A 14,319-nucleotide genomic window follows, 5' to 3' on the forward strand; every position below is an offset into this window, starting at 1 on the left:
ACTTGTAAATCTATAAGAAATTCCTTCGGAAATTCTTCTAGGAACTTCTCCGGGCATTCCTCCAGGAACTCATCCTTTAATTCCTCCAGGATAACCTTCAGGAGTTTTTCCGGGAATACCTCCACAAATCTAATAGCGAAATCCTCTAGGATTTCTTTCTGGAATTCTTTCCGCTATTACTTCAGAATATCCTTCAAGAATTCATCTAAAAATTTCTTTAGAAATTTCTCCAGGAATTCGTTCATGTATTTCCTCGGAAATTCTTCCAAGTATTTTCCCGGGAATTGCTTCAAGTACTTCTCCAGGAATTCCTTCAGGTATTTGTCCCGATTTTTTTCCGCGGAATTGTCTTAGAATGCTTTCACTAGAAATTTACTCCAGAATTTCATTCGGATATTAATTTGAGAGTTCCTCTAAGATATCTTCCAAGAATTCTTCCAGGAATTTCTTCAAAACTAACCTCCGGGAATTCATCCGGTAATTTCTTCAGTATTTCATCTGGAAATTTCTGCATTAATTCTTCCGGGTATTTTTCCGGGAAATCCTTCAGATATTTATCCAGAAATTCCTTCATGAGCATCTCCAAGAATTAGTTCAGGACTTCCTTGTGAGAATTCTCCCGGAAGTGCTTGTGGGAGTTCCTCCGAGAGCTCCTCCAGAAGTTTTTCCAAGAGTTTCTCCGGGAATCCCTCCAAGAACTTTACAGGGAATTCCTGGAGGATATATGACAGGAATTTCACAAGAAATAGGATTTCGGAAGTTCCTCTAGAAATTCAACTCCGGGTATTCCAACGGCTGTTCCTCTGAAAATTCCTCCGGGAGTTCCAGCAGTAGCTCTTCCGGGAATTCATTCAGGCTTTTTTGGGAATTTATCTACAAAATCCTCTAGAAGTTCCTCGAAGAATTTCTCTGGGAGTTCCTCCGGGAGATCCTTTGAGAATTCTTCCAGGAGTCTTACGGAAAATCATTTGGGAGTTCATCCAAGAGCTCTTACGAGAGTTACTCTAAAAATTCTTCCTGTAGTTCATTAAGAAATTTCTCCAAAAGTTCCACCGGAAGTTCCTCCGAAAATTCCTCTGGAGATTCCTCCAGAAATTCCTCCGGAAGCTCCTCCGCTCCGCTCTTACTCCAGGAGTTCCTTCTTAGAAGAATACTCGGAGGAATTGCCGTAGAAACTTCCGGAGGAATGCTCATAGAAACTGTCGGTGGATCTCCCGGAGGAATTCCCGTAAGAACTACCGGAAGAGCTCCCGTAAGCACTCCCGGAGGAATTTCAAAAGGAACTCCTAGAAGAATTCCTAGAGGAACTCTCAGAGAAACTATTGGAAGAACTTTGGGAGAAATTTCCAGCTAAATTTCTGAAGAAGGCTTAAATTATTTTCTGAAAAAAGCCTGCATGATTTCCTGGAAGAGCTACTGGTGGAATTCCCGGATAAACACCCAGATGAATTGCCTGTGGAATTCTCGGAGGAACTCTCGGGGGAATTCTTGAAATAACTTCCGGAGGAATTTCTGAAAAAACTCCCGGGAGAATTTTCAAATGAACCCCCGAAGGAACTGCCAGTGAAACTGCCTGAAGAATTCTCGGAAAATTTCTTGGATAATACATCTTATAGACAAATCTCGTCTAGCTGAAACCTTTCTAGGGGGATGTAGCTGGATCATCATCATCAACAGAGGACCTCCCGGAGAATTCCTTGAAGAGCTCCCAGAGAAATTCTCTATGGAACTTCTGGAGGAATTTCTACATAAATTCCTGAAGAAGCCTAAATGAATTCCAGAAAGAAAGCTTGAATGAATTCCTGGAGAAAATTCTGGAGAAACTCCCGGAAGAATTTTCAGAGGAACCCCCGTAGGATCTGCTGATAGAACTGCCGGAATAATTCTCGAAGAAAATCCTGCAGGAACTCCTTGAGGAACTGCCGGTGGAATTCCTGGAGGAACTCCAGGAGGAATTTTCGAAAAAACTCCTGGAGGATCTCCCAGTGGAAATCTTTCAGGATTTCTTTGAGAATTAATCTAGGAATTCCTCCGAAAATTCCATTGTTGATTTCATTTACGGTATAATTTCTGTATAAATTTTCGGTGGAATTCCTGGGTCCCTGGATTGTGACCGATGTGGCCGGATTGAATCCGAGTGGGCCAGGAACCCTAAAAATATCATTCCCATCATTGCTTTGTGAAATCATGAAGTTTGAGGTGTCGCACGACCTATTTTGAATCAATTTAGCACATGACCATTCCGCAGGTCCCCGGATTGTGACCGATGTGGCCAGATTGAGTCCGAGTGGGCCAGGAACCCCAAAAATATCATTCCCATCATTGCTTTGTGAAATCATGAAGTTTGAGGTGTCGCACGACCTGTTTTGACTTAAAATTGTAAATGGCCACTTATTCCGGGGACAACTGACCCCAACGGATTCTGGAATAATTCTGGAACCGTACTGTGGATAGCCTAACTTGTTGCAAAAGAATCGGTCAAGAAATGCGGTTTTTACAGCAGTTTAGATTTTTCAAAGCCCTTAAAAACAGACGTTGGGGACGGAAAGGTTAACAGAGAACGAGAACGTCGGCTTCATCATAGATAGATAGATAGCCTTACTATAATTGGCCAAAAACTTCGTGGTACTTACTTGAAATGAAGATCGCTCAAGTCATAGTAGTAAAACCGCTAGTTGATGAAACACAAAACACAATTTGAGCTAGAATCGAGCCAGGTCTTTGTCGAAAAGATTTACTGAAAAGCGAAGCACTATTAGATGCAGGAAGGTTTATCGGGCGATCATACTTGCGGACAGAATCAGATGAGAAAGCCCCGTTTTACTATTTCAAACACTAGACCGGGACCGGGACGAGGGTTGAACGTTGAACGTTCCATTAGATAACAAAATAGATTAACAACAGGCGCTTGACGTGGTTCAGAATACTTGGTTCTGATATGGTTCTGAATGCCGTTCATTAAAAGAAACAGGACTGTGATGAGAAGATCGGAGCCATTCTCAAAACAAGCGGAACCTTTGCGTCTCGCGAGAAGGGTGTAAATATCACGAAGTTGCACTAATGTTGAACAGCGTTATAGCTTTTCCGCAGTTGTGAACTAGTAGTCGAGATAAAAACCAAAATACTTTCAGGGAAGGCAATGTTGGTTCGTTGATCATACTTGGTGAAGGATGGTTGTATGGCGTTCCTTATAGCGTACATAATTTCAGAGTGTTTTGTTGACTGAATGGAAAAGCAAAAAAAAAATCATTATGTATAATCACTGGACACGTTCAGGGTACGAATTGCTCGGTGATGAAGTGACCTGCAGGGACCTTACAGAAAGATTTCGGAAGAGATACTTAGATGTCATCTGAAACAAAGCGTTTAATGACGAGAACAAGTTTAATAAAAAAAAAAAAAAAAAAACGCGCTTGATCTGTGGTAATACGAGATAGATACAGCCTATACTTGGGTTCACCAGCAGGAACAGTAGTTATTCCCATTGTTCGAAAGGACAAATTGTCCATCAATTTAGTACACAAGTAACACACATCGAGAAAAATAGGTTTACAGAACCTATTATGACGGAAACTTATCGGGTTTTTAGGGGGGGGGGGCATACACGCTCTGACATGTGCAACTTTGACACCGCCCCCAAGTTAGGTGGACAAATTCAGTCTGTACAACCGTCTGACGAAAAGTTGTTCCAACCAAAAAACAACGAACAATAATATCAGCAAACGTCATTTCCCTAGTAACACTGTGCTTGCGCTGATGGTTTTGCTGCTTCCTCACGGAATTTCCGACCATCGACGACATCGACGGATAGACCTGAACGATCCGGAACATCCGTAAAAATAACCAATTCGTAAATTTCATCGTAGAGCGTCGCGGTTTTTTTTTAAACCCATTGATATCGAAACCTGAATATGGAAATGATGTTGTGACACCCACACGGACCATTTTGACTTCCCGGTGGTCCACTGGAAGATCCGGAACATCCGCAGAAATGGTTAATTTCATCGTAGAGCGCAGGGATTTTTTAGAACTATTTCTTGCCGAACCCTAAGTGTGGAATTGTTGTGAGCCATTCACGGATCATTGTGCCCGTAGAACATTCCTAAAAATGGACAATTCGTAAATATCAACGAAGAACGCCGAAATCTTTTAGAAACATTTGTTGTCAAAATTTGAGGGTGGAATTCATGTTGTGAACAAAACCATAGTGGCCACCGCGCGGGTGTAAACTTTCGGAACTTTCGTAAAAATGTTAATCCGTAAATCCATTTTTTAGTGTACCCTGAGTATGGAATTGATTTTATGATAAACAAACGGTTTTTGGTGCTGATGGTTCTCGGACACACATGGACCATTTATGCCTTCAGATTGTTCTCTGGAAGATCTAGAACGTATATTTTTCATTCGCATTATTTCGGATTATCCTTCGAACCACGCGGTGGCTACAATTGTCCATGTGTGGGTGAAATGGATTGGAGTTTTAACGCAGCTCCGTAATGCAAATCGAAGCTCGAATGTCTATTAATATTTAATTAGCCTTAATGAATTACTTCCCATCAAACCACAGCTGAAGACAGACGTGGTTTCATTATACCGGTATGATCAGCTTTTCTTGGGGTGCAAATAGGTTATGGGCCCAGCATTCGAATCAAGACCGGTGAAGTTTTAAATTTTTTTTTACTGGAAGAATCGAACAAGCTGCTGAAAAATGGAGATGCCGTTAGTGAAGCTCAACGGTACCAATTACGAAGGAAGGATCTTGGACCGCCGAAAAGGTTATGAATCCTGAAACGGAAACCGCTGGAAGACTAAGGAGGAACAAGTGCTGTTGGACTGTCCATCAAAGACAATCAGTTGGTACCCATTAGGAAGGCCAAATCTGATGCCAAAGCATAGGAAAGGCTTGGAATATTCTACGTCAAGAAGACAATGGAGAACCGAATGAAGATCAACCAGGTTAGCCGCCTGACAGGTATGCGTGCGTTGCTGGACCGCTGGTTTATGATTAGCCGAGGAGTTTCAAAGAAGCAATGTCCAGTTCCCAAAGCAACCAGTGGAAGAAGCCGATGTTGTCTGTAAATAAGTTTTAAGATGGAACGGCCAGAACGGCGAAATAATCCAATTCAAGCCACGGTTGGTAGCTCAAGATTTTAGGTCAGTCAAAGTACGTTCCGGGCCCTGATGCCTGTTGCGGCGAAACGAAAAATGATTGTCAAGCAGAACGATGTGAAGATGGCCTTTCTCCATAGCAACCTTGAGAAGATTTTTATGAGACAGCCCAACAATGGTCCGTGTGTGGGTCACAACATCAATTCTATACTTAGGGTTTGACAACAAAAGATTCTAGAAAATCTCGGCGCTCTACGATGAGATTAAAGAATTTACCATTTTTACGCACGTTTCGGATCTTCCTGCAGCCCACTTGGTGGCAACAAGTTGTACAACATGTAGGAGCGTGTGTGGGGCCCCTTACTCTTAAACTTCCGCATTCTAGACACCACATATACAGACACTATAACCACATATACAGACACTTCTGTGATAAAAAATAAACAATTCGTGATCGCAGTAGATGGAAAAGTTAAACACTTCTTTAGCACGTCGGTGGTTGATGAATTTTCACATTTTCCAATCGCACTACGCGTGATTGTTCACTACATTGGTACAAATTATATTTGTTATATCATTATTTATAAAAGTGTCCTTTTTGAAATTATTGGGACATGATCAAATATGACCAGTAACTTGAATGAACACCCAACCAGAAAATGCATGATTTTATGACAATCTTACATGAACTTCATGCATAGATTGCATCAATCTGAGGCACATGTACAGATTGCATTAAATCAATATAGCAAGCCATTACATTAGGTCTCTGATCACGAGAAAAAAGAACTAGATGTGTGTTTGTGTCTACATAAGTAGAATCTATTTTTTAACTTCCGTCGGGGAATGATTCTTTAAACACCCGATTCTGTTTTCACATGGATTTTTTTTTACGCTGCCGTGTAAAAAAACCCATACCCAATTTTTGCAAAGTTGCTCCATTTTGCATGATTCGTCGAGAACTCATAAAACTTTTTTTTACACGGATTTTCAAATTTTGAACTGAAAACTTTTTTTACACGGAACGCATCCCCCGTGAAAAAAAAGAATCGGGTGTATATTGCGCAGATTCCGCCTTATTAGACTCCTGCGCGAAAATTATTTGCGTGAATATTTTCCCCGTGTATGACATACAAATGAATAACCACTGTTTGCTGTTTGTTTGAGTAAACAAAAACACGTGTGTCCGATGAATATCAACAACAAAAAGCAATTACAAAGAAAGCTTGAATGTATTGGTGTGCACGCTGAAAATTTAAAGCAAAACGAAGTTGCGCCAGAGTCTAAAAATTGATGCAACGGGCAATACTTCGCCAACCTTATTTGCTTACAAAAAAATTTGGCCGCAAACGAGAATTGAACCTACGCTCTTTATCAAGCCTAGCGCTATTCGACTGACGCGCTAGCCATCTGGATTATACACCAGATGAGAGAAGTAGTGATAAAAGGCTATCATAATCCTCGTTCTGTATATTATCATATAATCTAATGTGACCAGCAAGCGTCCTGTGTAACGCGGGACGCCTATCTGGATTGCGTCACTGGCTTAAAAATGAATCTTCCAAAAATGTATTTCGCATAGATTTTGGCCCACAAAAATTGGAAAAATATTTGTAAGGCTGTATGAATTGTAATAAATTTGTAAAACGAAGTTGAAAATTGCAGCGTCTCGCGAAACGCGGACGTCTGGTCACATTAATATAATCACAAGTAGAAGGGTAATAGAGATAGCAAAGGCTGTATTGGTGGAATGGTATTTTGCTTATCTGCGTACTTGTCTGCCATCAAGTTGAACGGAGTCGAGAAGATTGTGTGAGTCGAAGTTATACTGCTATACACGATGCTTATATTTGTTGCTGGAGAAGTCAAAGAGAGGCGCTTAGATGTATTGATCGAAACCAAATAATACGATTTAATGCAATGAGCTACCGTTACAAATGCTACATTCTCTTAGTGGTTTTCATGCGAGATTTGTTACAAAACGCTTAAGTCACCTTATATTATAGAATGAAGCCAGAAATCGGCCATTTTGGAAACCACGTCTTTTTTTTTAGTAATTTTCCAAGATCACGAGTCATATAAACCATAACTTGCATTGTGGAGAAAATGGTAAATCATTTGCTCACTTTTGTTGAACAATCGACTTAATTTTCAGCACTGTATGAAAATTATGACGACAGATTTGAGCTTTTGGAAATGTTAGAAGAAAAACAAGTGGTGAATTTTAAATTCACCACGGAATTCATTGTATAATCACCTCAATGCAAAGAATGCCTCAACTTTTTGTTTTGGGTGTATCCTAGCGGTAAGATGCGCGGCTATAGAGCAAGACCATGCTGAGGGTGGCTGGGTTCGATTCCCGGTTCCGGTACAGGCAATTTTCGGTTTGGAAATTGTCTCGACTTCCCTGGGCATAAAAATATCATCGTGTTAGCCTCATGACGGCAATGTCCCAGTGGGGGATGTAGTACCAATAAGAAGGAGAAGAAGAACACAAAAACAATATCGTTTTCGACACGACACTTAACCCGGAAATAATAAATCAAGAAATGTCGTGCGAGCCCCAAAAACCTTTATACATTTAAAAAATTAAAAATAGCCTGTGGAATTTTAGGTTCTTTACGTTCTTTCTCTAATATAATCTCCCTGGAATACTAATGCAAAGTAGCAACAATTCTAGGGAGTTAGTTTAGATCCAGATGCAATTTTGAGCAATTATAATTAATTAAATATCGAACACAGCTCAAACCATGAGGTCATGACGTTGCATGCATGTGAAGGACTTTTAAACAGCTTTCTAAAGTCTATTCTGCTTAATTTAGCTCGATTGTATCAACACTCTTAGTAGATATTCATTCTAAACATATCTATTTTTCAGATTCTACTAAGTTGTTCTTAGAAATGTTCTTAGTTCTAGTCTGGTATATTTGGTCACACGTGACATGGACAAAACTAATAAATTAAAGACTTCAGATGGTCCGTGACAACTACAAAACTCTATATTTAGTGCACACAAAACAAAACAAAAACTACCCGTAGTGAACGCTAGACCCTCCTTGTTTTCTCGAACAGTTTTGTTTGCACAGTCACGTAATGCCTCCGAAATCTATTTACATATCCAGGACTTCCAGCCCCACGGCCAATATCAACAGTGCGACCGCTGGCGCCTGGAACAACGACTGATACTACGTCCACGTTTGCCACCACCACCACCCCACGACCGGTCATCCAGAACAACAGTGACGATGAATTCGATTGGGCAGCTCTCGGCCTTTCGCCGGACGGTACGTAGCATGCGTATCCCCGGTTATTTATTGGCTCTCAATGCTTTTTTCTTGCTTCTCGTTTTTTTCTAGCAGCTGTTGGAACACGATTAGGTAAATGGGTAACACATGCTTTTCGATCCGGGAAATCGCACCACCAATAATTAAAATACACACACTTGCTTTGGTAGTGCCCTTGTAATCTAGTCCTGGCGTATTGTTATAGCACTGTAATGTTCTTAAAATCACGTTGCATTGTTTTTCAAGAGTAGATTTCAAATGATTTTAAATATATTCACATCCTTCGTAATCGCGTGTAATAAAATATTCATGCCATATTTCAACAGGTGGCGATAATGGAAGTAGCGATGACAATAAAACGGATCCAAACCGCCGACGTACCCCATCGAAGTGTACGTGGGCCATTGCCAACTGTTGTAGTCAGTTTTCGGACAAGATTCGTTATCACTGTTTCGAGCAGAATCAGTGCTATGGAGCGTTCTGGGGTGATAATGTGTGCCGAGCTTACTACAAGCTAGCTTTGACCGAGATTGAGAACTATTACAGTGCTGTTTAGCTTAAGATGTATATTTTAAATGTCATTAAACACAATTTACATACTCAGCATATGTATCTGTATTATAGTAGCACACAAAATTCATTCGAATAAATTATTACAAACCTATACTTTTTATGATGTTGTGTTTTTATTCATCCGATTATCCTAAATCTCTTCGACGAGAAACATAAAATAGTGTTGAACGAAATGGCTGCGGTGCTGAATGATACTGCAGCATAGAGAAAGTATACTTCTGATACAATACGTATGGGAGTTGTAAGGCTAGGACAGGCATAACTCACGCCCAATATGCCCCTTTTACCCTTTACGTAGAAACCCAATTTCTAAGCTTCCAACTACATCACTCAAGGGCACATAACTTTCTATTTCAATTTTATCTCCGATACTGGCTATGAACTTTATTAATTTTTAATTCTGTCCGACTTTGCATCCAGCATTCCCACGTCACTCAAATTCAATGATCCAGAATCGTTGCTTTTTCACAGCTACAATTGAAATATTGAGCGCAATTTATCGTGTTGGCTTGTAGCAAACATCATTTATTGCAGATAGACAAATAATTTTAGCTGGCACTGTAGACCTTTATATTGTTAATTTAAGGATTGTGCTTCGGGAGATTTCGTTAGAAACGGATAGAACAATTGTTGCACAGCAGGACTAGAACCAGTACCAGTGTTATATCGTATTTTTAGCACAAGGTTCTTAAAAATGCCTAAATTTATATTCATTTGAAAGCTTTCGGCGAGTATATTAACCGTTCGTTAGTTATACACGAAATCATTTTAACCCCCCCCCCTCGATTTTTGTCAATTCTTGACTCACCAAAACTGTCATAACTCCAACATTTCTCAACCGATCTTAGAGATCAGCATATCGTTAGGAAAGGAAGAATGTGTCCTCAATTTGCAATAATAAAAATAGGAGCAACTATATTGAATTTAGGCGCAATTTTGGATTTCTTTTTGAAAACTATTTCTCCGCATGGTTGGCAACCACCGATTTTGAATATTAATACATCGATGGAAAGCTTAGCTTATATTGTGAATTGTGTCCAAAAATCTCAGGTGTACTACTTGTCATAAGACGAGTTTGTACAATCCCATTTAATTTCACCATACCATTCCACTCGAAGAATGCCACTAGGCCGAACGAACCATTGGGCTGAAACCCATCTGGACGAAAGCCGAAGGGTCATTTGCCCGAAAAAGTCATCTGGCCGAAAGGGTCGTTTGGCCGAAAGGGTAATTAGACCGAAACGGTTGTTTGGCCGAAAGGGTCATTTGGCCGAAAGGGTCTTTTGGCCGAAAGAGTCGTTAGGTCAAATAAGTCATTTTAAAAGTGAGAAATTAGGAGTGAGAAGAAAGACCTCTATATTCTCATTCCTCATATCTCACTTCTCCCTGTAAAAGAGAGTACCGTGAAGTGAGACGTCTCACTACCCACTTCGCACTACTCACTTTTCACCGTGAAGAGAGCAGTAAGACGTCTCACTTCTCACTCTTCATTTTTTCTTCTCACTGTAGAAAGTGAGAAGCGCGAAGTGAATAGCCAAATGACCCTTCCAGCCAAATGACCCTTTCGCCCCAATGACCCTTTCGGTCTAATGATCCAAATGATCCAAATGGTCTAATGCAGTGGTTCGCAACCTTTTTGTTGAGAGGTACAACTTCGAATATTTCCATTGATTGAGGTACCCCCTATGTTTTTTTGCTGTGAATGAAATTTAGCGTAACTCATAAAATATATTTAAAAAATGAACCTGTAGACTAACGGATTATATGGTTTTCCATGAACATTCTTGTAATTTTCATTTTTCGTGAAACATTCCAATTCAAAATAAGTTCAGACATCAGGCTTCCTACAAAACTTTTTTGACTATTGGAGGCTACCGAGAGTATTGAATAGAGGCTTCCAAGCCCTTTTGAAAGTAGGATTCCGCGTCTCTTGAAAAGAACCTTTCCAGTTTCTTAAAGAGTGGCTTTTGAGCTTCTTGGAAGGCGGTTTTCGAGTCACTTAAAAGGAGGCTTCTGAGCATCTTAAAAGCACGCCTCTGATAAAGAAAGCTTCCAAGTCTCCTCAAAGGAGGCTTCCGAGCCTCTCGAAAGATTTTCCGGGCTTTTTTATGGAAGGCTTCCGAGCCACTTGAAAGGAGACTTCTAAGTATCTTGAACGGACGCTTCTGAATATCTTGAAAGGACGCTTCAGAGCCTCTTGAAAATACGTTTCCAAGCCACTTAAAAGGAGGCTTCGGAGTATCTTGAATGGACGCCGAGCCTGTTGAAAGGAGAGTACTGATCCTCTTGAAATAAGGCTTCCGAGTCTTTGAAAAGTGTCTTCCAATCCTTTTAAAATAACCCGACTAGAAGGTCGTATCAAAATTATATCAACACTAGCTGTATGTACCCGGCCTTGCTCGGAATTGCCAGTTTGATTCGCAGTTTTTTCACAATCGGAAAATGAATAAACCAATTGGTCAACAGAATACTTGTGTTTTCTTATTGATAATTCATCATTTGATTAAAAGAAGGCAGATTGCATTTGAAAACATTGATTGATTTTGAAGAAGGGAGTAAACCCATAATTGCCTTATTCCGGGCAAACGTCTATTTCTAAAGAAGGAAAAACATCCACCGATGCCTTATTCCAGGCAAACGTCTATTTTCAAAGAAGGGATCACATTCACCATCCAGAAGGAAACACATTAATCATTGCTTTTCACTGATTTCGATGAAGAGTTGAATTGGTCGATAACTAAACAATACAATATTGAGTTCAGAAGTTATGCTGGAGCATACACACAAAAAAAAACATACAAACACACACAAACATATATATATATATATATATATATATATATATATATATATATATATATATATATATATATACATATAGATAGCTAATAGCTATATGTATCCGGCTTTGCTCAGGGCTAAAAAGTAAATTATGCAATTAAAATGTCCAATGCTGTAGCACGAAACCCACAGAGGTAGATCTACCTACCAAATCTGGTTGGAATTTATCCTGGGGATTGGGAGTTACACTGAACTGCTCGTTTTTTAAAGACAATCCTTCCCCCCCTAACTTCCCCTTACGGTAGAGAATGCGTTCGCCAAATTTGATTGAAATTGGTCCTGGAGGTTAGGAGTTACAATGAATTGCTCGTTTTCTAAAGACAACCCCTCCCCCTTACCCTCCCCTTTTCTCAATGATCATCCCGCCCCTTCTCCTTAGGATAGAGAATGTGTGTACCAAATTTGGATGAAATCGGTCCAGAGGTTCAGAAGATACACTGAATTGCCCGTTTTCTGAACAATACCCTTCCTCCATACCCCTCCCCCCTTTCTCAAATTATCCTTCCATATGATCGGCTCCTCATAGTGAATATGTGTACAAAATTTGGTTGAAATAGGTACTGGGGGTTAGGAGTTACACTGAATTGCCCCTCTTCCCATACCCTCCCTTTTTTGACAATGACTGCCCCACTCCCTTTGTTATCTTTATTCAAGATAGAGAATGTGTGTACCAAATTTGGTTGAAATCGGTCCAAGGGTTCAGAATTTACTCTGAATTACCCGTTTTCTGAACAATACCCCTCCCTCCAGACCCCTCCCCACTTTCCCAAATTAAGCTCTCATATGCTTGTCTCCTTATAGTGAATATGTGTACAAAATTTGGTTGAAATCGGTTCTGGGAGTTAAAAGTTACACAGAATTGTTCGTTTTCTAAACAAAACCCCTCCCCTTTTTCCAAATGACCCTTCCACCCCCTTTGTTAATTTCCCCTGAGGATAGAAAACGTGTGTACCAAATTTTGTTGAAATCGGCCAAGTGGTTCAGAAGTAGTTAGCGAACATACATACATAGATTGGTTTTTATATATATAGATAATATATTGCTTTTATGCTATTCTAAACTTTTATAACAAAATTTGTTAGAAACATGGTGCATGATGTTGTTAAAATATCAAAATTTCTATCAAAAATTACACTACTGGAAGCAAAACAGTATCAAATTTTTTTTATCATAAAAATAAAACATTTTGTTAGAAATTTATATTTGTTTTTGTTTGAATAATAATGTTTTTCAAGAACATGAAATTAATAACATTACAAATTAGGCAACCTTTTCAAATTATATCAGCGTTGTGATATCTATGGCTGGGAAACTTTGCTACATCTATTTTAATTGCCTACTGTCGGGAAATTCGGTGTTAAGCATTTTTTAAATCATATTATGATAAAATCCTGTTACAACAATTGAAAGAAAGTGGTTACTAAGAACAAAATTGTATTAAAATAAGTTATAAATATCACAATATGTTAAAATTGTGTTCAGTTTCTGTTATGCTCTTCTAGCCGGGAAGGTTTTTGACCCTCTTGAAATAATGCTTCCAAACCACTTTAAAAGAGGTTTCCGAGGCCTACGAGCCTATTGAATGGCGGCATTCGAGCCACTTTGAAGGAGGTCTCTGAGGACACTTCGGATCCTTTTTAAAGTACGGTTCCAAGCCTCTTGAAAAAGGAATACCGAGCTTCCTTCTTTAAAGGAGGGCTTCCGAGTATTTTGAAACGAGGCTTCCGAACCATTTAAAAAAAAGGTTTACAAACCTCTTGAATGAGGCCTCCGAGCCTCATGAAAGGAACTTTCCAAGCCTGTTAAAAATGCTTTCCGAGCCTTTTAAAAGAAGGCTTCCGGGCATCTTGAAAGTATGCTTTCGAACCACTTGAGAAAAGGGTTTAGAACTTCTTGAAAGGCGTCCTCCGAGCCTCTTGAAAGGAGTCCTCCAAGATGCTTGGAAGGAGGCTTCCGAGAAGCGTAGAAGGATGCTTCCAATTCTCTTGCAACGAAGAAACTGAGTTTTTTTTTGGGAAAAAGTCTTCATGTCGTTCAAATGGAGGCTCTAGATTTTATTTGAGAAGCATATTCTCAACATATTGTACAACATTCTGGCAATCAGGTAGATTGCATGTTCAATCAAGGTTTTGTTCTTTTGATATTTTATCCCAAAGCCCTTCATCCACTGTGCTGGTTGTGTAGGGCAGGATTGAATAGGCCATGATTTACTAATCACCATGAAATAAAAAATACTAAATTATTAAAACTTTTTCTATAAGTTTTGATTAAAATTGTAGTTATTCCGCCATTACGCATTTTTATCCGAGGTACCCTCTGGGCCCAGCGAAGGTACCCACAGGGTACATGTACCCCAGGTTGAGAACCGCTGGTATAATGGGCCAAATGACCTTTTCGGGATAATAACTATTTTTGCCTGATGACCCTTTTGGCCAAATAACCCTTTCGACGAAACGACCCTTTCGGCTAAATGACCCTTTGGGACAAATTACTTTCGGGCTAATGGTCTGTT

General features: G+C 39.7%; 2 protein-coding genes across 7 annotated transcripts in view; one reads left to right on the forward strand and one right to left on the reverse strand.

Annotated features, from left to right (window-relative positions):
- Positions 1 to 9,066, forward strand: part of LOC134205217 (uncharacterized) — a 43,633-nt gene extending 34,567 nt beyond the window's left edge. For 4 of the 6 annotated variants that reach the window (XM_062680272.1, XM_062680270.1, XM_062680269.1 and 1 more), the window contains 3 exons: positions 8,232 to 8,393; positions 8,466 to 8,486; positions 8,720 to 9,066. In XM_062680272.1, coding sequence (XP_062536256.1) covers positions 8,232 to 8,393; positions 8,466 to 8,486; positions 8,720 to 8,949 — 413 coding nt within the window. In that variant the 3' untranslated portion in view covers positions 8,950 to 9,066. The remainder of the gene's footprint in view (positions 1 to 8,231; positions 8,394 to 8,465; positions 8,487 to 8,719) is intronic. The other 2 variants (XM_062680273.1, XM_062680271.1) reach the window with 1 other exon arrangement.
- Positions 1 to 14,319, reverse strand: part of LOC134205218 (uncharacterized) — a 181,316-nt gene that overhangs the window by 112,432 nt on the left and 54,565 nt on the right. The gene's annotated exons all lie outside the window — the stretch shown is intronic.

This window comes from Armigeres subalbatus, chromosome 1 (genome assembly GCF_024139115.2).
Source record: "Armigeres subalbatus isolate Guangzhou_Male chromosome 1, GZ_Asu_2, whole genome shotgun sequence".
In the NCBI taxonomy this organism is placed as follows: domain Eukaryota; kingdom Metazoa; phylum Arthropoda; class Insecta; order Diptera; family Culicidae; genus Armigeres; species Armigeres subalbatus.